Source organism: Aquarana catesbeiana, linkage group LG01, assembly GCF_042186555.1.
Source record: "Aquarana catesbeiana isolate 2022-GZ linkage group LG01, ASM4218655v1, whole genome shotgun sequence".
Classification (NCBI taxonomy): Eukaryota; Metazoa; Chordata; class Amphibia; order Anura; family Ranidae; genus Aquarana; species Aquarana catesbeiana.
In genome coordinates, this window is record NC_133324.1 from 656,042,372 (window position 1) to 656,062,659 (window position 20,288).

At 42.9% G+C, this 20,288-nt stretch overlaps 1 protein-coding gene across 1 annotated transcript in view; it reads left to right on the forward strand.

The window, feature by feature from the left end:
• Window positions 1-20,288, forward strand: part of BANK1 (B cell scaffold protein with ankyrin repeats 1) — a 437,320-nt gene that overhangs the window by 345,523 nt on the left and 71,509 nt on the right. Inside the window, exons 10-11 of the mRNA XM_073601593.1 lie at window positions 5,835-6,086; window positions 16,076-16,297. Coding sequence (XP_073457694.1) covers window positions 5,835-6,086; window positions 16,076-16,297 — 474 coding nt within the window. The remainder of the gene's footprint in view (window positions 1-5,834; window positions 6,087-16,075; window positions 16,298-20,288) is intronic.

Genomic DNA, 20,288 nt, shown 5'->3' on the forward strand with positions numbered 1-20,288 from the left:
CTTCTCGTTAGTGGAACATGCTTCCAATTCTCTCTTAACTGATCACTTGTTCCCTCTTTACAGATAGCCTGTCTTTCTTCCCCTGTTCCTGTGTTTTCATGTCCCTCATCATTGTCCACAGGCTTTTCCTAAGCCTCAAATTGGGTCCTGCAAGACCAAATGCTCAGTCAGTATTAGAACACAAATTCCTTGTATTCAATATTATTCTTACAGGACCCCTCATTCAATTTAGATTACTTTCGGTTATGTCATTAAAGCGGGGGTCCACCTATCTATCCTTTTTTTTTTTTTTGCGTTCATTCACAAGCTTTTCTTCTCAGCATTACATACTCACATATTGTGTGTAATATGTCCGCCTGTGTCAGATTTCGTCGGAAAGAACAACTTATATTATTCACTGCAGGCGGTTTCCATCTTCATTGTGGGCATTTGAAGCCCACAAGCATTTATTTCCTGGATGTGGTGAATGCTGTGCTCCCAGCATTCACCTCTCGTTCCCGCACATGCTCAGTGGCATCCTGGGAAGCCTGAGACTAGCTCCCAGGAGTCTGGGAGAGGCTAGAAACACGCCTACTCCCACGGGAGGAGAACCAGGAAGTGCAAAGAAGAATAGAAAAATAAAAGGTAATTACGGCGATTTAAATTTTTTTAAACGGCATGTCAGCATCTAGGCAAGGAAGAGAATACATACAGATATTGTTCAAAATTTGGGTGGAACTCCGCTTTAAGAGTAAATGGTTATGTATTTGTATAAATTTATACCTAAATGAAAAAACAATAATAATTTGAAGAAATAAAACATATAATAGGGCTATAATATGTTCAATACACAGAGGATCTGCAATAAAGTTCTTTTGACTGGACTGCAAATATGAGAGTGGCACATCAAAAGTGTTGATTGGCAGGTTTGTTGGCTAAAAGAAAAATAAATAAAAAGACATTAAGGTATAACTAAAGGCAAAAAAGTTTTTTTTGTTTTGGATAGAGTGAAGAGGGATTAAAACACCTGTCTGTTTTTATTGCTTTCTATGCCCCCGTTAAGCAGATTCACCCTCTCTATTTGTCCTATTTATAATTTTTTGGGTTGTCCCCAGAAAAGCAAAGGAGGGAAAATCTTCCAATGAAGACACTAGTTGTGGTGACCTGGCGGTCTCCAAGGAATTTCTTATATTTGCAGGGATTTCCCCTCACTTCCTGTTTGGCTATAGGACATGATGTGAAGGGAAATCTTCGCAATGGGACACAGATGGTGAACAAAAATCCGACAGGGGTTATAACCCTCCCTTGCTCTATCCAAAATGGAAAAAAAAGTACTACTTTAAGAAAAACAGTAAGCTTTAGTCAAATTTAAAACCACATAAAACCTAAAAACCATAAGACCCCTGAGCGACAGAACATACCTGTAGTGTAACCCTTATGCCCTGTACACACAATAGGATTTTCCGATGAAAAATGTATGATAGGACCTTGTTTGTAGGCTCCATCACACATTTTCCATAGGAATTTCCGACACACAAAGTTTGAGAGCGTGCTATAAAATTTTCCGACAACAAAATCCGTTGTCGGAAATTCCGATCGCGTGTACACAAATCCGACGCATAAAGTGCCACGCATGCTCAGAATAAATAAAGAGATGAAAGCTATTGGCTACTGCCCCGTTTATAGTCCCGACGTACGTGTTTACGTCACCGCGTTCAGAACGATCAAATTTTCCGACAACTTTGTGTGACCGTGTGTATGCAAGACAAGTTTGAGCCAACATCCGTCGGAAAAAATCCTAGGATTTTATTGTTGGAATGTCCGATCAATGTCCGACCGTGTGTACAGGGCATTAGACCTCAGAGCCTCCCCAGAGCCCACCAAAATGTATATCTATGGCTAGTCAGAGCAAATACACATCTCCAACCACATCTTAGATTATAACGCTTGTAACTTGGTGACCTATAGCCCTGCCCAGGTATTACCACATGGAAGATGAAAGAGTTTGTGGTTTTTAACAACTTAAAACATTTTGTATATAACACAGAATCTCATAAAACCATAGGAATCAAACTAGAGCTAGCATTTGTCTGGTGTTTTTTATTCATAGTTTAATAGCTAGATGGAAGTCTGACAATGCATAATAAATCAAATGTTTTTTCACAATAGGCAGTCTTTGCCTACAGCCAAACAGCCATGTGCATCAGTTTGATCATAGACCTAGAATACTGGTTCTTCTTAATAGGAGATTTCAATCAATTGCCCTTTCACTCCATACACATTTAAAAATGCAGATGTCAAAAGTGGTGACTGTATATGAATAAATAACCTGGAAATGCCTGATGGCAAGAGATATGGTTAGTTGAATTTCAGTGAAGTTTGAATGCAATGGAAAGGCATTTAAAAAATATATAAACAGTGATAAAGCACTGTAATGCTGTATCACAGTACACATACTTTGAGTTAAATAAACATTTTTGAGATCATGATTCTAACTTATCTTTCCTTGAATAGAATCTCGCTGTGTGAAAAAATGTTTTATTCTATTTGGACTTTCTCAAATGAAAAGGGCTTATGCAATGTAAATGATGTGCAGTAATAAGATATGTCTCTAAATTGTTCTTGACAGTTGGCTACCTTATAAAAATCCATATAAATAATGTAGGGTTTATGTATGTGAGACACAGCCACATTTCTTTTTTAATGTCTTTTTGGAAACAGTTACCTATGTTTGCCATTTGTATTAGGTAAAGTTATATCATATAAATGTACAGACAGAGGCCAGTGAGCTGGATTAGATGGACATACATTCAATACAGATTGCCCTGATTTTCTGTGAATCTCATCATTTTAGTGATATTTTGTTTTAATTCATCTTTATATTGATATGCAGAGTAGTCTGATCTGCAGAGAATTACAGAATCCATAAACCCATGATTCATGAATTGCATTATTCTTTGTGCACTGGACGAATCAGCATGCATATACACAGAAATACTACTATGCAGCCTTAAAGGAAAGCAGTACATAAATGCTTCAGAATTTACCAAAAGAATAATTGAATGTAAATGTTGCTTGGATGCCTTCCTTAACATGGCCATAGACATGTTATTAAATTATGCAGCTGATATTTGAAAATTCCAGATTTATAGGGCAGTGCCAGGGCAAGGTCCACAGTTTTATTATATTCACCTCTCAGTGCAGGAATCCTTAAACAACTAAAGTTGCTTACATGTAGAGACACTGGGGATTATTACTAACATTTAGAAAAAATTTAATTGGAGCAAACGTTAGAGCTGTTACTTAACCATCTGCCTACTGGGCACTTTTATCCCCTTCCTGCCTATGCCAATTTTCAGCTTTCAGTACTGTCCCACTTTAAATGATTTTTTCACACAAATAGAGCTTTCTTTTGGTGGTATTTAATCACCACTGTTTTTTTATTTTTTGCTAAACAAATGAAAAAAGTCTGACAATTTTGAAAAAAATAACAAACATTTTTATATTTTGTTATAAAATTTTGCAAACAGGTAATTTTTCTCCTTCATTGATGTGCGCTGATGGGGCTGCACTGATGTGCACTGACAGGCTGCAATGATGGGCACTGATGAGCACTGATAGGTGGCACTGATGGGCACTGATAGTTGGCACTTATGGGCTCTTATAGGTGGCACTGAAGGGCACTGATAGGCAGCACTGATAGGCAGCACTGATGGGCACTGGTAGGTGGCAATAATGGGCATTGAATGGAAGCACTGATAGTAGACACTGATGAGGAGACACTGATGGGCACTGATTGGCAGCTCTGATGGGCACTGTTGGGACTGCACTGATAATCAGGACACTGATAATCGGTGCCCTGATTATCAGTGTCAATGTTCCTTTAACACAAGCCAGTTATCAGCTCTCTTCTTCTCTCCTCATGCTGTCAGTGTGAGGAAAGAAAAGCTGATAACCAGCTTGTGTTTACATCCGTGATCAGCTGTTGTTGAACACAGCTGATCACATGGTAAAGGGCCACTGTGATTGGCCCTTTACCTCGTTCTGTGACCAGCTGAGTCAGCGTGGACAACGCAATCACAGAGAACGTCCATGTACGCCCTGCTGGCAAAGTATGCTCGTGCTGGGCAGGAAGTGGTTAAAGTGGTTCTACAGTCAAGAAGTTTTTACCTTAATGCATTCCCTGGGTTAGGGTAAAAATGATCTTGCTACTCCCCCCCCCTCCCAAATTACTTACATTACTTACCTGAGTCCTGCCCTGGTCCAGCACTGAGCCAATTAGCACTGGTCCCTCTCCATCTTCTCACAGGACAGATTGATAGCAGCAAGAGCCATTGTATCATGTACCTGGAAGCAGAGCCTGATATGATGAGGAAGGCCTGTTTTACACCTCTGACTTGGGGCCTCTGATAGTGTAAACAAGAGGTGCAGGACTGCAGAATGTCGCAAGAGCCTGTCGGACCTCCTAACAGCAAAACAGGTGTCCATGCCAGGCAGGGGTCTTCAGTGGTCTTCAATGAAGCAAGCAAACTGGATTGCAGCTAGGAGCAAGCAGACTGAAGTGAGATGGTACTGGCGACAGCAGGTAGAAGAAGCATATACTGGCAGCAGATAGTAGACAAACAGACACAGCTGGATGGTAGGCAGGAACCAGTGTCAGTAGGAGGAATAGCCGAGTCAGGCAGGCTGGGTCATACACTGGCAGGACAGATCACGTACTGAGGCACAGGCAAGAGTTTGGTCAGTGGAGCAGTAGCAAATGAAGCAGGAAGAAGCGGTGGTCAGAAGACAAGCCAAGGTCAGTGCATGCGGAGTTCAGGGAGTAGTCAGGACTAGCTGGGTCAATAACTGAAGTCAGGATACAAGAAAACAGGGTCTTGGGTTACACGGAAGGCTGAAGACAAAGCAGCACTGAACCTGAGCACTAGCTCAGTTTATATAGTCCATTTTGCACCATATGGGTACATGCATGTGTGCGCACATGCGCATTAGCTTTTACCCAATTCCTATGTCTGCGAGAAGGAATGTGCATTAGCCTGTGAAGATGCACAGAAGTTCATCCAGAGGGGCCATCTTTTCTACTGGCATGCCCTTCCTGACACATTGGCTCCCACTGCTGTCAATCAAATCAAGTGAGGTGGTGGGGGGGGGGGGGGGGGCAGAGCTGCGCTATACAGTACATGTTTATGGAAGCACACATCCCAGCTCGGGAGGTCGCATGTATGAGTGCCCCCACAGCAAGCAGCTTTCTATGAGGGCACTCAGAGAAGAGGAGTGGCAAACAGCGCTGGTGGGGTAACCCAGAAGAAGAGGTTCGGGCAGCTCTGCTACAGAGCAGGTAAGTATAATATGTTTATTATTTTAACAAAAACATCCTTTATATTCACTTGGCAATTTGGTTCCTAGAGGCAACTAAGGGCAACTGCTGATATTTGATTCTGTCTATTCTGTCTTAGTTATTCTAAATCAAATACTGTTTATACTTTAATTCACTGGGATTAATTTACTAAAGGTAAATAGATTGTTCACTTTGCAAGGGAATAAGAGCTTAGGGAATGTGGTGAAATGTTATTTAAATTTTCCTTGCATGTGATTTGGTATTCTTTGCAAAGTGAAATTTTACCACATTCATGAAGCTCTGGGGAAAATACCCTTGCATTATGCAACTTCCCTTGCAAAGTGAACAGCTTATTTGCCTTTAGTTAATCAACCCACTGTTTTCCCTGACGCTGATGTCTGTATAGGAATATACATTAAAAGAACGTACATTTAGCACTGCCCTTTTTTAAGTAACCTATAAACAGTTTATATTTGCATCTGGTACATTGAAAAATGATCGCATTATAATATTCCAGATGATGAGTACAAGAAAGATATCGATGAGAAATGGCTCTGTGAAGATGTGAGCAAATACGACGATGAAGATGAGCAAAGTCTGGAAAAGACAGAGTATGAGCAGAGTTTAGGATCCAGACGTGGAAATGTATATGTTCCTCTGCCGGCTCGTTCTGGCTTTGAGAATGTGCCTGTTCAGGTAGACTGCAGCTCTGCCACTACTTCTCTTCTTCCAGGAGACACTCCACCACAGCAGTTTCACTCTTCACAAGGTACTGTTTGTTCATTTGTTCATTCATTTGAACTATGCATGTGTTTTTTTTTAAAAGGGGCATTGACCAGGAAAATGATATCAAGTAGAATACCTGAAAAATGATAGCTCTCTAAAAGCTGAAGAGTGCACGGTGGAGGTTGGAAGGGGACTAGCTGTCCTGTGGCATTGTGGGCATTAACTTCTCCCTCGCTGAAGAGTATCCAGTGGTTACTGGAAGGAGGAATCTGGCTATCCTGTGACATTATGAGTATGAACCTGAGCTCCAGGCCCTAGTGACTGGGTGCTGGTGTCCTTTGGGTGAGAGTGCCAGTGGTGATTCTGGCTGGGACAGCCATAGCAAGGTCCCAGCTCTGGAAATCCTACTTTGCTCCTGGTGTGAAGACTGTTCAGAGAAGCTTAGCAGTGTAGTGTGTCTTCCTGTTCCTACATAGTGTTTCCAGAGTATCCCATACACCCTCTCCATATTTATTCAGCAATAAATACAAAAAAAATTCCCTAAACTATTTATTGAGCATGTGGATTGTTGCTGTGTGCCTGGCTGCCTCTGCACTATTTCCAGAAAAAAACACTTAAATTTCAGTCACTCCTGCGGGGATAGCGCTACATATACACACCATACTGGCAGTTACTTGAATCTTCGTGAACTGTGCCAAGTGCCACAGACATTTGTTGCACAGACAAGTGCAGGATTTGTAAAAAGCATGTACAAAACTCTTTCTGAATTTGTGGAATAGTGTTGTTGTGCTTGTTTTGTTTGCTATGTTTCAGAATACATTTAGGGTTCATTTACTCCATGTCCTTTGAGCTGCATTGATCTACATAGGTCAACACAGGTTCAATGCAAGGACAAATAAAAAACTTTGGCAATGGCTCTCACTGCCCCTACATAGCACACACCAGTACCCATACATTATAAGGTATGGGCTGCTGTGAATCAGTCCATAAACATTCATTTGAATTTCTTTTTACTCAGGTTAAAATTTAATTTTGCATATCGATATTTATTAATTGCCATGTCTAGCCAATGTGGTACAATCAAGTCAGATCTCCAATTATTTACTTATTTGCTGTGAATCCTTCAAATCATTTACCTAGCATTCAGAACACACTCCAGTGAATAAGCTGGAGAAACAAAAAAAAAACAGCATAACCAGTTGGTCAGCAGAAAAGAAAGTCTAAACTGTTTCAACAATTTGCTTTAAAAACAGAGTTTTTGTTGCCTAGCTTTGCAAATATCCTGGGATTTATATAGCAATGAAAAAATTGTCTTTGCCCCACTGGGAAGATTTGCTCCTCTATTTGTCCTGGTGACCGTTGACCAAGAGACAGAAAGGGTAAATCATTACAATTTGGAGTTCTCATGAGAGCGGGAAGTGGGAGGAAATGACCCAACAGGAACAAATGTCTTGGCAACAACTGTCTAACTTGGGAATTCACGTTTTCTTTATTGTTCAGTATGGCACACAGGACAGTTAGTCTTATAAAATGTGTAAGACATTTCTGGACCACACTGATCTGAAGATATGAGTTACTGAGTGGAATGTATCCTTCAGGGTCTGCCTGTGGGGCATCCCAGACCTAATGTGTTAGTTAGCCACAGAGGGCTTTACAGGTCCAGAACAATGGTACAGCCTCTGGTGTGGCCCAGTCTCTGCTTGGTAGTTGTAGAGTACTTACAGTGCCTTGAAAAAGTATTCATACCCCTTACAATTTTCCACTTTTTGTCATGTTACAACCAAAACCGTAAATGCATTTTATTGGGATTTTATGTGATATACCAACGCAATGTGGCACATAATTGTGAAGTGGAAGGAAAATGATTAATGGTTTTCAAAATATTTTAATATTTTATTAACCACTTACCGACCGGCCACTGTATATATACGTCATTACTTTAAAGATGGATATCTCGGTAACGGCAGCAGCTGCTGCCACAACCAAGGTATCCATCTTTAGGGCCGACGGTTCTGTACACGATAATGGTGGTCTCTGTGGCGGTTCACCACGAGATCACCATTATCGGTGGCGGAAGTGGTGCCACCCCCCCTCCTGCCGCTCTCCCGCGCCCTCCGCCGCTTACCGGAGCCGTCGGTAGCGGTGGAGGTGATCATGTCCTTTCACTTCCTCAGTATGGAGATGAGTGAGGCTAAGATGGCGCCATACCATAGGACGGCTGAAGCGACGTCATTACGTCAGCTCCACCCACTTGTCTTAAAGGCACATTTTTTTTTATGTCATCTTTTTAAACGACTTTTTTTTTGCATTAAAGTCTAAATATGAGATCTGAGGACTTTTTGACCCCAGATCTCATATTTAAGAGGACCTGTCATGCTTTTTTCTGTTACAAGGAATGTTTACATTCCTTGTAATAGGAATAAAAGTGATCCAATTTTTTTTAAAAAACAGTGAAAAAATAAATAAAATAAAGTAAAATAAATAATAAAAAAAAATTTTTTTAAAGCGCCCTGTCCCGACGAGCTTGTGCGCAGAAGCGAACGCATACGTGAGTAGCGCCCGAATATGAAAACGGTGGTCAAACCACACATGTGAGGTGTCGCCACGACTGGTAGAGTGAGAGCAATAATTCTAGCCCTACACATCCTGTGTAACGCAAAACATGCAACCTGTAGAATTTTTTAAACATCGCCTATGGAGATTTTTAAGGGTAAAAGTTTGACGCCATTCCACGAGCGGGCGCAATTTTGAAGCGTGATATGTTGGATATCAATTTACTTGGCGTAACATTATATTTCACAATATAAAAAAAATTGGGCTAACTTTACTGTTGTCTTATTTTTTTATTCAAAAAAGTGAATTTTTTCAAAAAAAAAGTGTGCTTATAAGACCGCTGCGCAAATACGGTGCAAAAAAAAGTGTTGCAATGACCGCCATTTTATTCTCTAGAAAAACAACAATATATAATGTTTGGGGGTTCTAAGTAATTTTCTAGCAAAAAAACCTGTTTTAAACATGTAAACACCTAAAATCCAAAACGAGGCTGGTCTTTAAGTGGTTAATATCTGAAAAGTGTGACGTGCATTTGTATTCAGCCCCCTTGAGTCAATACTTTGTAGAACCACCTTTCACTGCAATTACAGCTGCAAGTCTTTTTAGGTATGTTTCTACCAGCTTGGCACATCTAGAGAGTGACATTTTTGCCCATTCTTCTTTGCAAAATAGCTTAAGCTCTGTCAGATTGGATGGAGAGTGTCTGTGAACAGCAGTTTTCAAGTCTTGCCACAGATTCTCAATTGGATTTAGGTCTGGACTTTGACTGGGCCATTCTAACACATCAATATGCTTTGATCCAAACCATTCCATTGTAACTCTGGCTGTATGTTTAGGGTCATTGTCCTCCTGTAAGGTGAACCTCCACCCCAGTCTCAAGTCTTTTGCAGACTCTAACAGGTTTTCTTCTAAGGTTGCCCTGTATTTGGCTCCATCCATCTTCCCATCAACTCTGACCAGCTTTCCTGTCCCTGCTGAAGAAAAACATCCCCACAACATGATGCTAGCACCAACATGATTCAAGGTGGTGATGGTGTGTTCAGGGTGGTGTGCAGTACTAGTTTTCCGTCACACATAGCATTTTGCTTTTAGGCCAAAAAGTTAAATTGATCTCATCTGACAGAGCACCTTCTTCCACGAGTTTGCTGTGTCTCTCACATGGCTTGTCGCAAACTGCAAACAGGACTTTTTATTGCTTTCTTTCAACAATGGCTTTCTTCTTGCCACTCCTCCATAAAGGCAGATTTGTAGAGTGCATGACTAATAGTTGTCCTGTGGGCCGATTCTCCCACTTGAGCTGTGGATCTCTGCAGCTCCTCCAGAGTTATCATGGGCCTCTTGCCTGCTTCTCTGATTAATGCTCTCTTTGCCCGGCCTGTCAGTTTAGGTGTACGGCCATGTCTTGTGAGGTTTGCAGTTGTGCCATACTCTTTCCATTTTCAGATGATGGATTGAACAGTGCTTTGTGAGATGTTCAAAGCTTGGGATATTTTTTTTATAACCTAACCCTGCTTTAAACTTCTCCACAACTTTATCCCTGACCTGTCTGGTGTGTTCCTTGGCCTCCATGATGCTGTTCGTTCACTAAGGTTCTCTAACAAACCTCTGAGGGCTTCACAGAACAGCTGCATTTATACTGAGATTAAATTACCCACAAGTAAACTGTATTTACTAATTAGGTGACTTCTGAAGGCAATTGATACCACAACATTTTGGTTAGGGTTATAAGAGTAAAGGGGGCTGAATACAAATGCACAACACACTGTCCAGGTATTTATTTGTAAAAAGTTTTGAAAACCATTTATCATTTTCCTTTCACTGCACAATTATGTGCCATTTTTGTGTTGGTCTATCACATAAAATCCCAATAAAATACATTTACGTTTTTGGTTGTAACATGACAAAATGTGGAAAATGTCAAGGGGTATGAATACTTTTTCAAGGCACTGTAGAGTTTTTACATCAACCCTACAATATCACATTGATGTCTTAGTTGATACTATATTATCTTTTCCAAATGAGTCTCCTGTCTGTCAATAATAGGAGGTCTCCTTGGCTGAAATGTTAGTCTGCAGAACAGCAATGTTAAAAATGCTTGCTGACAAAACAGTAATAATCTCCTGCACTTGGGTGTTTAGTCTATAAGTAAGTGGTGCGACTAACTCTTTAAATGTAAACTTAAACAGTGCCTGCAGTCTTGCTGCCCTCCTCAGAACAATGGGTATTCTCGAAACTGAAACAAAAAAGAAAGAAGGAGGGTGCACTGACCTTGTGCATTACCAATGGTAGAATTTTATTAAAAGCATAAACACAATGTTTATACTCACAAACGCATGTAAAAGAGGCTTGTGAATTGGTAAGACTGCGTCTCTAGACACCTGCAACCTGGACCTGATGTTGAGGGGATCAGATGATATTCCAAATGTCTGACGCGTTTCAAGGGAGTACCCTTTTCCTCAGAGCCTAAGCGATCAATGGCTCGTCTCTCCTAGTTGCCCCTATATGTATTCATGTGCCCACGCCCCAAATAGCACACACCAGAACAAGTCACACCCCTCCATGTGGACTAGCTCCACCTGTTGGCTCAGATAATTCACATGCCTATCCTCTGATAGGATAGAAAAGCCCCCATCCAGAATTCATAGATGTATTGTGGACTGGGATCAATATGGGTATAATTCCCCCCAAGGGTGTTCTGTCACATCTTACCTCAACATCACAGTCCCTGCAGGTCAATGGGAGGAGGGGTATAAAGAAAATTCCTGCCGGATGATAGGCATTGTAAAGCCTGTATGATACAGGAACCGCCAGGTACGCCGTCCTATAGCCAGGAAGTGTGGGTGTATTTGCGTTCTACCCACCACTTCCAGCCGTCCACTGCGTCACTTCTGCTCCTGCGCACACATCCAGCCAATGCTGTGTGCACAGGAGACGCGGCCAGGAAGTGCTGGTGTGTTTGGGTTCCACCCGCCACTTCCGGCTGCTTATGACGTCGATTCCACCCGGGGATTCTCACCACTTTAAGCATTTCCCAGGGCTGCAGTTGTGTGAGCGCGTGCACACTCACATGCGCGCACACCAACACTAGCCTACTATCCTAATACCCCCCCTCCACTGGCCCAGTAAGGAATTACATCAAGGCAATTCTACCTTAGGTTGACAAAGGCATGTCGGTGTATGCTTAAACTGGGCTTTCCTCCATGTGCAATCTTGGCACGCGGACCCACATAGAAGGCCTAAAAAATGCACAGTGGGTAGAACCAATGGTCGGCTCCACAATCACGGCTAAATATAGTTGACATACAAAAAAAAAATAATCAAAACGTTTTTTTAAAAAGGCTATGGAAGTATTCTAAGAAAAAATGCTTGCTGCACATGCTTCTTGATGGTGAACATCTCTTTGGTGCTTCACTAGACAACTTCATAAGAGTGAAAGGAATACTCATATACCCCAGCAGAAAAGGTCAAAACTTCAAACTGGCAAATATTCTCCCAACTCTGAAACCAAAAGTGTCATTTTTTATTCTCTATTCTCTATTCTTTATTTTTTTAGGCTTCACACTCCAAAACCAAAACAAATGAAGGGGACCGGTACAATAGCAAACCCTGGGCCCCTAAATCCTTTAAGACTGCAGACAAGTCCTCTTTAGCATGAAGGGATACCCCCACTGTTGACCAATTTGTATACATTTCAGAAGGCATCCTGGATGCCTGGGTAAGTGATGTGGTTTCCAGAGGCTACAAGCTAGTGTTTCAATCTCTACCCCAGCCCTGCTTTATGTTATCCAACCTCAGCTCAGGTTAGCAGACCCCCCCATACAGGGGCATAACTAGAAATCACAGGGCCCCATAGCAAAATGTTGTATGGGGCCCTCCCTGCAAACAGCACCCCCCCCACAAAAAAAATGAACTAATGCCATTGAACAACAGATTACCACACCCATGTGGCACAGTACCCAGGCAACAGCTTATATTAATTTTGAACAACAAAGTATGCAGTATACTGTATGCAGCCCCTGAAGGACACACATTGCTGACCTCAGTGGCGGTGCGTCCATAGAGGGGGCAGGAGTGCTGCCCCCTCTTTCCTGCACCCGTCAATCTCCAATAGATAGATTCATGCATTGCATGAATCTATCTATTGTCGCCGCTGCTGCCCCCTATTCAGGTGTCTGAGGTGTTTTTGGAAGTGCCTGATTAGAGCCGTCGGCTTTAATAGGCTTCCAAATTGGTAAACAGCGGGCGCACTGCTGTGCGTTCACTGCTTACGTAGTGCTGTGTTAGGGAATCAAATAAATCGCTTCCCTAACACTGACCCACCTCTCAGCCAATCAGGTGCACCGGGTCTGGTTACCTGTCACCTGATTGGCTGAAGCGACATGCACTGTGATTGGACGCCTATCAGGCATCCAATCATAGCAGAAGAGGATGGGAGAAGACATTGAGGACTCGGAGGGAGTGTGGAGGACAGCGCTGACCCGAGACAGGTAAGTGCCGGGCAGTGGGGCACACTGACAGCAATTGATGGGGCAAACTGGCGGCAATTGATGGGGCAAACTGGCGGCAATTGATGGGGCACACTGGCCGCCATTGATGGGGCACACTGGTGGCAACTGATGGGGCAAACTGGCAGCAATTGATAGGCACACTGGCGGCAATTAATGGGCACACTGGCGGCAATAGATGGGGCACGCTGGCAGCAATTGATGGTTACAGTAGCTGCGTTTGATGGCACAGTGGCAGCAATTTATGGGTACAGTGGCTGCGGTTGATGGGCACAGTGGCTGCGCTTGATGGCACAGTGGCATTGTTTGATGGGCACAGTGGTGGAAATTTATGGGTACAGTGGCTGCGTTTGATGGCACAGTGGTCGCTGTATGTGGCTGCATGTGTCGGGACACGACTGGACTCGCGGTGCCCAGGAGGCTTAACAGTGATTTTACATTCCTCATCCTCACCCAGGGGCCGATCCAGAGTCTAGTCTCGGGAGGGACACTACCAGAAAATACGATTTTTTGCAGGCAATTTATTTAGGAAATGGCTGGTGTTAACGCTTCAATCATCACAGCACCATGGTTCTTATGGTGTCAGGATGATTGTAGCGCATTATTTCTATCATTACTTTGTTATAGTAAAATTAAATAGTTCAACTCACCATAATGCAGAATCAGTGGGAGCCCCGAGTGTGTCACTTGCCACCGTCACCTGCCACCAAATGCAGGTTGTCACTTGCCACCGTCGCCTGCCACCAGATGCAGGTTGTCCCTTGCCACCGTCGCCTGCCACCAGATGCAGATTGTCACATGCCACAAGTTGCGGATTGTCACTTGCCACGTCACCTGCCACACGTTGCAGATTGTCCACTTGTCACACATTGCAGATTGTCACTTGCCACTTCACCTGCCACACGTTACGGATTGTCCACTTGTCACACATTGCAGATTGTCACTTACCACGTCACCTGCCACAAGTTGCGAGTTGTCCACTTGCCACGTCACCTGCTATAAGTTGCGGATTGTCCACTTGCCACGTCACCTGCCATACATTGCGGATTGTCCCCTTGCCACTACACCTGCCACAAGTTGCAAATTGTCCACTTGCCACATCACCTGTCACAAGTTGCGGATTGTCGACTTGCCACGTCACCTGCCACAAGTTGCGGATTGTCACAAGTTGCGGATTGTCCACTTGCCACGCCACCTGCCACACATTGCGGATTGTCCACTTGCCACATCACCTGCCACACATTGCGGATTGTCCACTTGCCACCTCCCCTGCCACACATTGCGGATTGTCCACTTGCCGCGTCACCTGCCACACATTGCGGATTGTCCACTTGCCACGTCACCTGCCACACATTGCGGATTGTCCACTTGCCATGTCAACTGCCACAATTTGTGGATTGTCACTTGCCACGTCACCTGCCACAAGCTGCAAATTGTCCATTTGCCACATCACCTGCCAAGTTGCGGATTGTCACTTTCCTGCTAAGGTGGGGAATGGGGATTGTCACTTCCTGTGTCCCAGTCTGAGTCAGGCAGCAGAGAGATGATGTAATCTCTCTGCTGCCTGCACAGTGAGTGAGGGCGGAACTGCCGGGATGTAGGGCGGGCGCCGGGCGGTGAGAGATGATGTCATCTCTCTGCTCTGCCACGCGCTGATCGGCCAGTCCACCCACCGAGTCTGCTCTCTCACCCGCCCACGGAGCCGCCCAGCTGCATATGCTCGCACACTCAGTGTGACTATGCGAACGCTGAGTGGATGGGCAGCTCGGCGGCTCACCCACAGTGCCGCCCGCACTGCACGCCGACTCACTGGGCCCCACTCGGCTGCGGGCCCCATAGCGCCCGCGTGGGTCACTATGGCGGTAGTTCCGCCACTGCCCCATGTCTTTCTTGTAGATCTTTTAAACTAAGGACTTATTGCCATTGTTCTAGCAGTTGAAATGCTTCAGGTTTTTACTTAAAACATTTCACTGTTCCAAAAACAAAAAAAAGGGCTTTTTCTCCATTTTGGATCTGAAGGCCTTAAATTACTTCATTTGGCTCCAAAAATTCTGCATGGAATCCATCAAATCTGTCATAGCCTCTATCCACCAGAGAAAGTTTCTAGCACCTGTGGACATGAAGGATGCATGCTTGCATATCCCAGTTTTTCTATCAGATCAATGCTATCTCTATTTGTTCTGGGCGCTCATCACTATCAGTCGAATGCCATTTTGTCTTCTGCACCCCAAGTGTTCACCAAGATATTGGCACCAGTGCTAGCTCTACAATACTCCAGGGTAATCTACTGTGGATTGCCTAAACAGCCTTCTTTTCAGGGAACAGCGAGCTAAAATACTGACCAACAATGTGACACAGACACTCCTCACATATGTTCAGTTGATTCCCAAACCTTCAGAAATCAAAGCTGAAACTGACACATCAATTGGAGTATCTGGGCTCTATCCTAGGTATACCCCAGGCTAAAGTGTTTTCACCCTCAAAAAATATTTCTGAATACTCTATACTCCCAAACTTAGACTGTATAGTCCAGGAGATGTCCATCTTTGTGATACTGCAGTTTCCTTCATGGCAGTTTTCGTTAAGATGTTTAAACCATTAAATAGCAAGAAAAAGATAAAAGGATCTGATGTCTTTTGGTCTGTCTGTCTGCCGGTCACTGTTAGTGGGTTGTGAGTGTTTGGGTGCAGGTCAGGTCACCAGTAAGGATAGGAAGAGAACTTGTTAAAAATTCAGCAGCTCCTTTTGGGGTCATTGTTACATTGGATTTCACAGCCTAATGGATTTCATCTGATTTAAATTGCAATATATACAAAAATTGTATTATGTACACATATTTTTTAGAAATAATATATTTTCATGCTGGAAAAAAATGTAGACATGAAACACAATTTATACCTGCAACATTTGTAATTTATGTAGGTTACAAAAAGGATGATCAGTAGTAAAATGTTTTCAAATTTTTGTATGACAGAGGAAGAGGCTGATAATAAAAGTATGACATACCAAGGACTGACTGAACATCTGGATGAAGAACAAGACAATGAGTGTAATGAGGAACCATTGGTAATTGCCTGCACTGAAGATGATGTGTACATTGTATTTGAAACCAACACTAAAGATATACAAAGAGGACAACAGTCCTTCAATATGCATAATGCAACCGTTCCAAAGAAAACCACTTACAACATTCATGGTAAGCCAAAACGTTAAATTATATTTAATAACAATATTTTCCCTTGTTATTCTGTGCATATATAATATATTTTGAAATACGTCAGCTTATTAGCCCATTAGACCACAAGCATTAGGGACTGTACACAGGACTAGAGATGAGTTTAGTGTTCGGTTCGAACGCGGGCCAAACTCTGCCTGTTTGGGTGTTTGAACACCGAACATTTATGGTGTTCGACATGAAGGAATATGGCTCTGGCTGTCAATGGTTGCTAAGGAACCTTATCATGCACTGACGTCACCAGCCCATTCACTTACATGGCTGGGTATCCCTGATCATGTAAGGAAATGGGCAGGGAGTGAAGTCTTACATCATTGCCTAAATATGGCCATATGGCCTGATTTGGACAATCATGCCACTACTAGCACTCAGGGAGCTGTAATTTGGCTAGTGTTACCATTCAGGATCATCAAGTTTCTTTTTTATTGGCAATTCAGCTGTGAGGGCATTGTAATAGACAATGAGGAACGTTTTTGTGGATGTTTATTTTTTAATAAAGTCTTTGTGAAACATGTAGGTGCCTTTATTGCTAGTGTAGCACCCACTAGTGTGCTAGGTGTAAATAGGTTAGTTGTTAGAGCAGGGACATTTATTTTTAGCTCAGGGCTAAGCCTGAGCTGTGAATTTGGGTCAGGATTTAGTGACTCAGGGGCTGGATGACTCATCTGACAGGTCTCTCTGGCACTTTCCCCTGGTCTGGAAGTTGGTGGAAACTTCCAGAGTTGGAGGGTGGGAGTAAGGAGAGGCTGCCATGCATATTTTTGGGGCCTCAGCCAATCCCCAGCTTTTAACTGGCAGGGGACAGAGCTCAAAAATTGACATGAGCCATGCCAGAAGGGCAGTCGGGTGGAAGATGGAGTGCTGAGGAGGCTGTCGGTGGCCCTTGAGGGTTTTCCCTAGTCTGGGGGTGACCTTGGGCCTGGGGCTCGGGTGCTGGAAAATTCCTCCTAAAATACATGGAGGAAACCCTTCCTGGAGGCATGGGAGCAAGGAGAGAGGACAGCGGGAGCAGGTCAGCACATTTGGTAGATCTCATGAAAGTCAGCCAGGTAGGCTGGTGAGTGTCAGTCTGAAGGACTTTGGGGAGACGTTAGCCTGGAGGGCTAGTGAAAGGGGTAGCTGGGTTGGCAGTGCCTGAAGAGGTGGTGCTGGGATTAGTAGCCACAGGAGGAATGTAAGCTGGACACTGAACTTTGATACACAATCAAGAGGCCTTGGGATCCTGCCTGTAATGGGCTATTACTTCAATCTTGACTGAGTGATTGTCAGACATACACAGTGTACCAGCTGGGTTCTGCAAGCAAGTGAGTGTTGGAGAAAGGAGGGAAGCTATATATAAAGACTGATTATAGGAAGAGTTGTCAATGAAGTTTGTTCTGGAGTCATGTGGGCATCCTATAATCTCCTATCCCTACCCTAGTTATTATCCTTATATTATATAACAAAGTCAAGAACTGTTCTCTGACTCTGGAGTGCCTGTGAAAATTTGGTCTGCCCTGCTGTGCAGGGTGGGGGATCCCAATTCATCTGCTGCCTCTAAGGGGGTGTGCTACACTAGGTTACATTTTTTTTTTGTGAATAATTAGGGATACTCCATATCCATTCACGTGGGGGTGGTGTGGTACCTGAGGGCATCCTTTTTTATTAAAGGGGGCTTCCATTTTCTGATGAGCCCCATCTGCCCGCAATGATTATGGGGAAAAGGAAGCTACAAGTTGTGGGCATGTGGCTTGGTGTGGATCAAGGGGGGGAGAGCTCTCCCCCCTTTCCTGGCAAGCCAGGCTGCATGTTCATATTAAGGATCTTGTATGAATTTTTAGGGGGGCTCACACTTTTTTTTTTTTTTTTTTTTGTGTTAGGTACCCCTCTTAAAATCCATACCAGACTCAAAGGATCATTCTTGCTGTTCATTCTTTGGCTACAGCAAAACAAAATATTACAGTTTAAATTGCTGACAAAGAAGACTTTCCTGCAATTTAAACTGTTGCCTTCTTTAAAAAAACACAGCACACAAACCCCTCCAAAGTTCCCCCACAATACATAACATATCAATTAAGGTTGATTGAGAGGGACATGTCATTTGCCAGGTTTATTTCCTTTGAAAAATGTCATGTCAATCACTGGTTCTGGCTACATGGAATTTTTTTTGCATTAGTACTTGTTCCTCAGGGTAGTTCCCATCCCCATGCTATTTTTACATGCTCTTGCCTACTAGCACAGAAAATTGTCATTGGGGTTTGGGTTCAGCATTTGAACATCTTGACATCTTGTGAACCTTTGCTGAACCTAACCCAGGGTAGGATGGTTCATCACTGCACAGGACTCTGCCATGTGCAGGATGTCTGCCATGTGCCCCCTTATATATATAGGTAAAACTGCAGTCCTAAGGAATAAAGCTTTGATAAAGTGTGTTTAAAAAGGAGGTCACAAACCAAAACACATCTAGTCAATGGCCCAATAGAACACAAAATTACATGTAAAAAACTTTCAAAAGTCACGGCTGCTTTTATAAGCCCATTGAAGACTGCTAAGCTTAAGCAACACCACTAAAATGCAGCATATAAACAGCAGGAAACAACAAACATCTTTGTATTAAAATACATCATGCAACTTAGGTAATGGTGACTTTTTAAACATTGACTCCTCCGTGGCTGGTACCCCAATTACAGAAACCATCTAGAGTGCTCACATTACAGAGGGGAGGCATAAAAACCTTTTTCCAATGGAAGGCATTGATTCAGGTGGGTTTACCCTTAAGCTTGATGGTTGTCAAAGTTGTTAGCAATACATGGAAAGGCCTGCCCTAGCAAAGATGCAGAGACTTGACAAAATAATGCGTAATCACTCCCCGGTCTCTGGTACTTAGCTCAGGGTCTGGCAATGGAGAAAACCTTTGAGAGCACAGATCAGAGTGTATGATAGAAACACATTACAAGTTCAGTCAAATGATCCACAAGAAGAGAAACATTATTTAAATCATGATAAAACCATCAGTCTTTGTGCTTAACCAAACAGTAATTAAAAAGGTGAATTATTCAAAGGCTTTGTAGGTATGTGGCTAATGAAATTAAGTGCTAAAGTCAGTGAGTCAGTCCATTTCAATTATGTAGCTTGCAAAATTTTAGCAAATGTATTTTATAAAGTGTGATGTTGAGCAAACCCCCTCCCCCCCGCCATTAATTTTACACAACTTTAAGTCTAAGGCTGTTATCCATCCCAGAAAACACTTCCACACACACTAACCCTTACATATTCAAAAAGTTAAGTCTTTGATTGAATGTAAAAAATAACTCTCCTGAAAAGAATACAGTCTCCTTGACAGCTGTATCAGCTTCTCATCTTATGTATAAGAAAGTGCAGCATGAAAATGAGTTCCAATGAATAATGGGTCAAGGAATAATGTGACAGTAATTGGTGCAAAGTATAGTCCAAAAAGTCTGTATAAAAAACATAAAAGAAATAGATCAGATACAACCACTCCAGTGAATATAAAGCTGTCACTCAGACAGTGTCCAAATAGCTGACCACCACCATCAAGGGAATTGCAAACTCACCAGAACCAATATCTGCCATCATAGCGGAATGCACACCTTTCAGCATAAATGGAAAAAATCCCTGGGTAGATGACAGCGATAAGCTTCCTCTAGTGAGGTCCCACTGTGAATAAATAAAGCTCGCAAGGAGCCTATATGGGAATTTCATAGTGCAGTAGGTTTATTGTTCCAAAGTATAACAGACAATAAAAACACAAAATACGTGACTTACATAAAAAGCTTGTGGCGACCCGGAATTGCTTAGCGGTGAGATGTCAGCAACAAATAGCCTGCCCTGATGTGTTTTGTCCTAAAGGACGTTATCACGGAGATTTTTGTCACAGCTTCTCATCTTAAACAACATCCCGTCCTTATACTTTTTTCTGTGCTGCATTAAAATCATTCTCCAAATAAAGTTA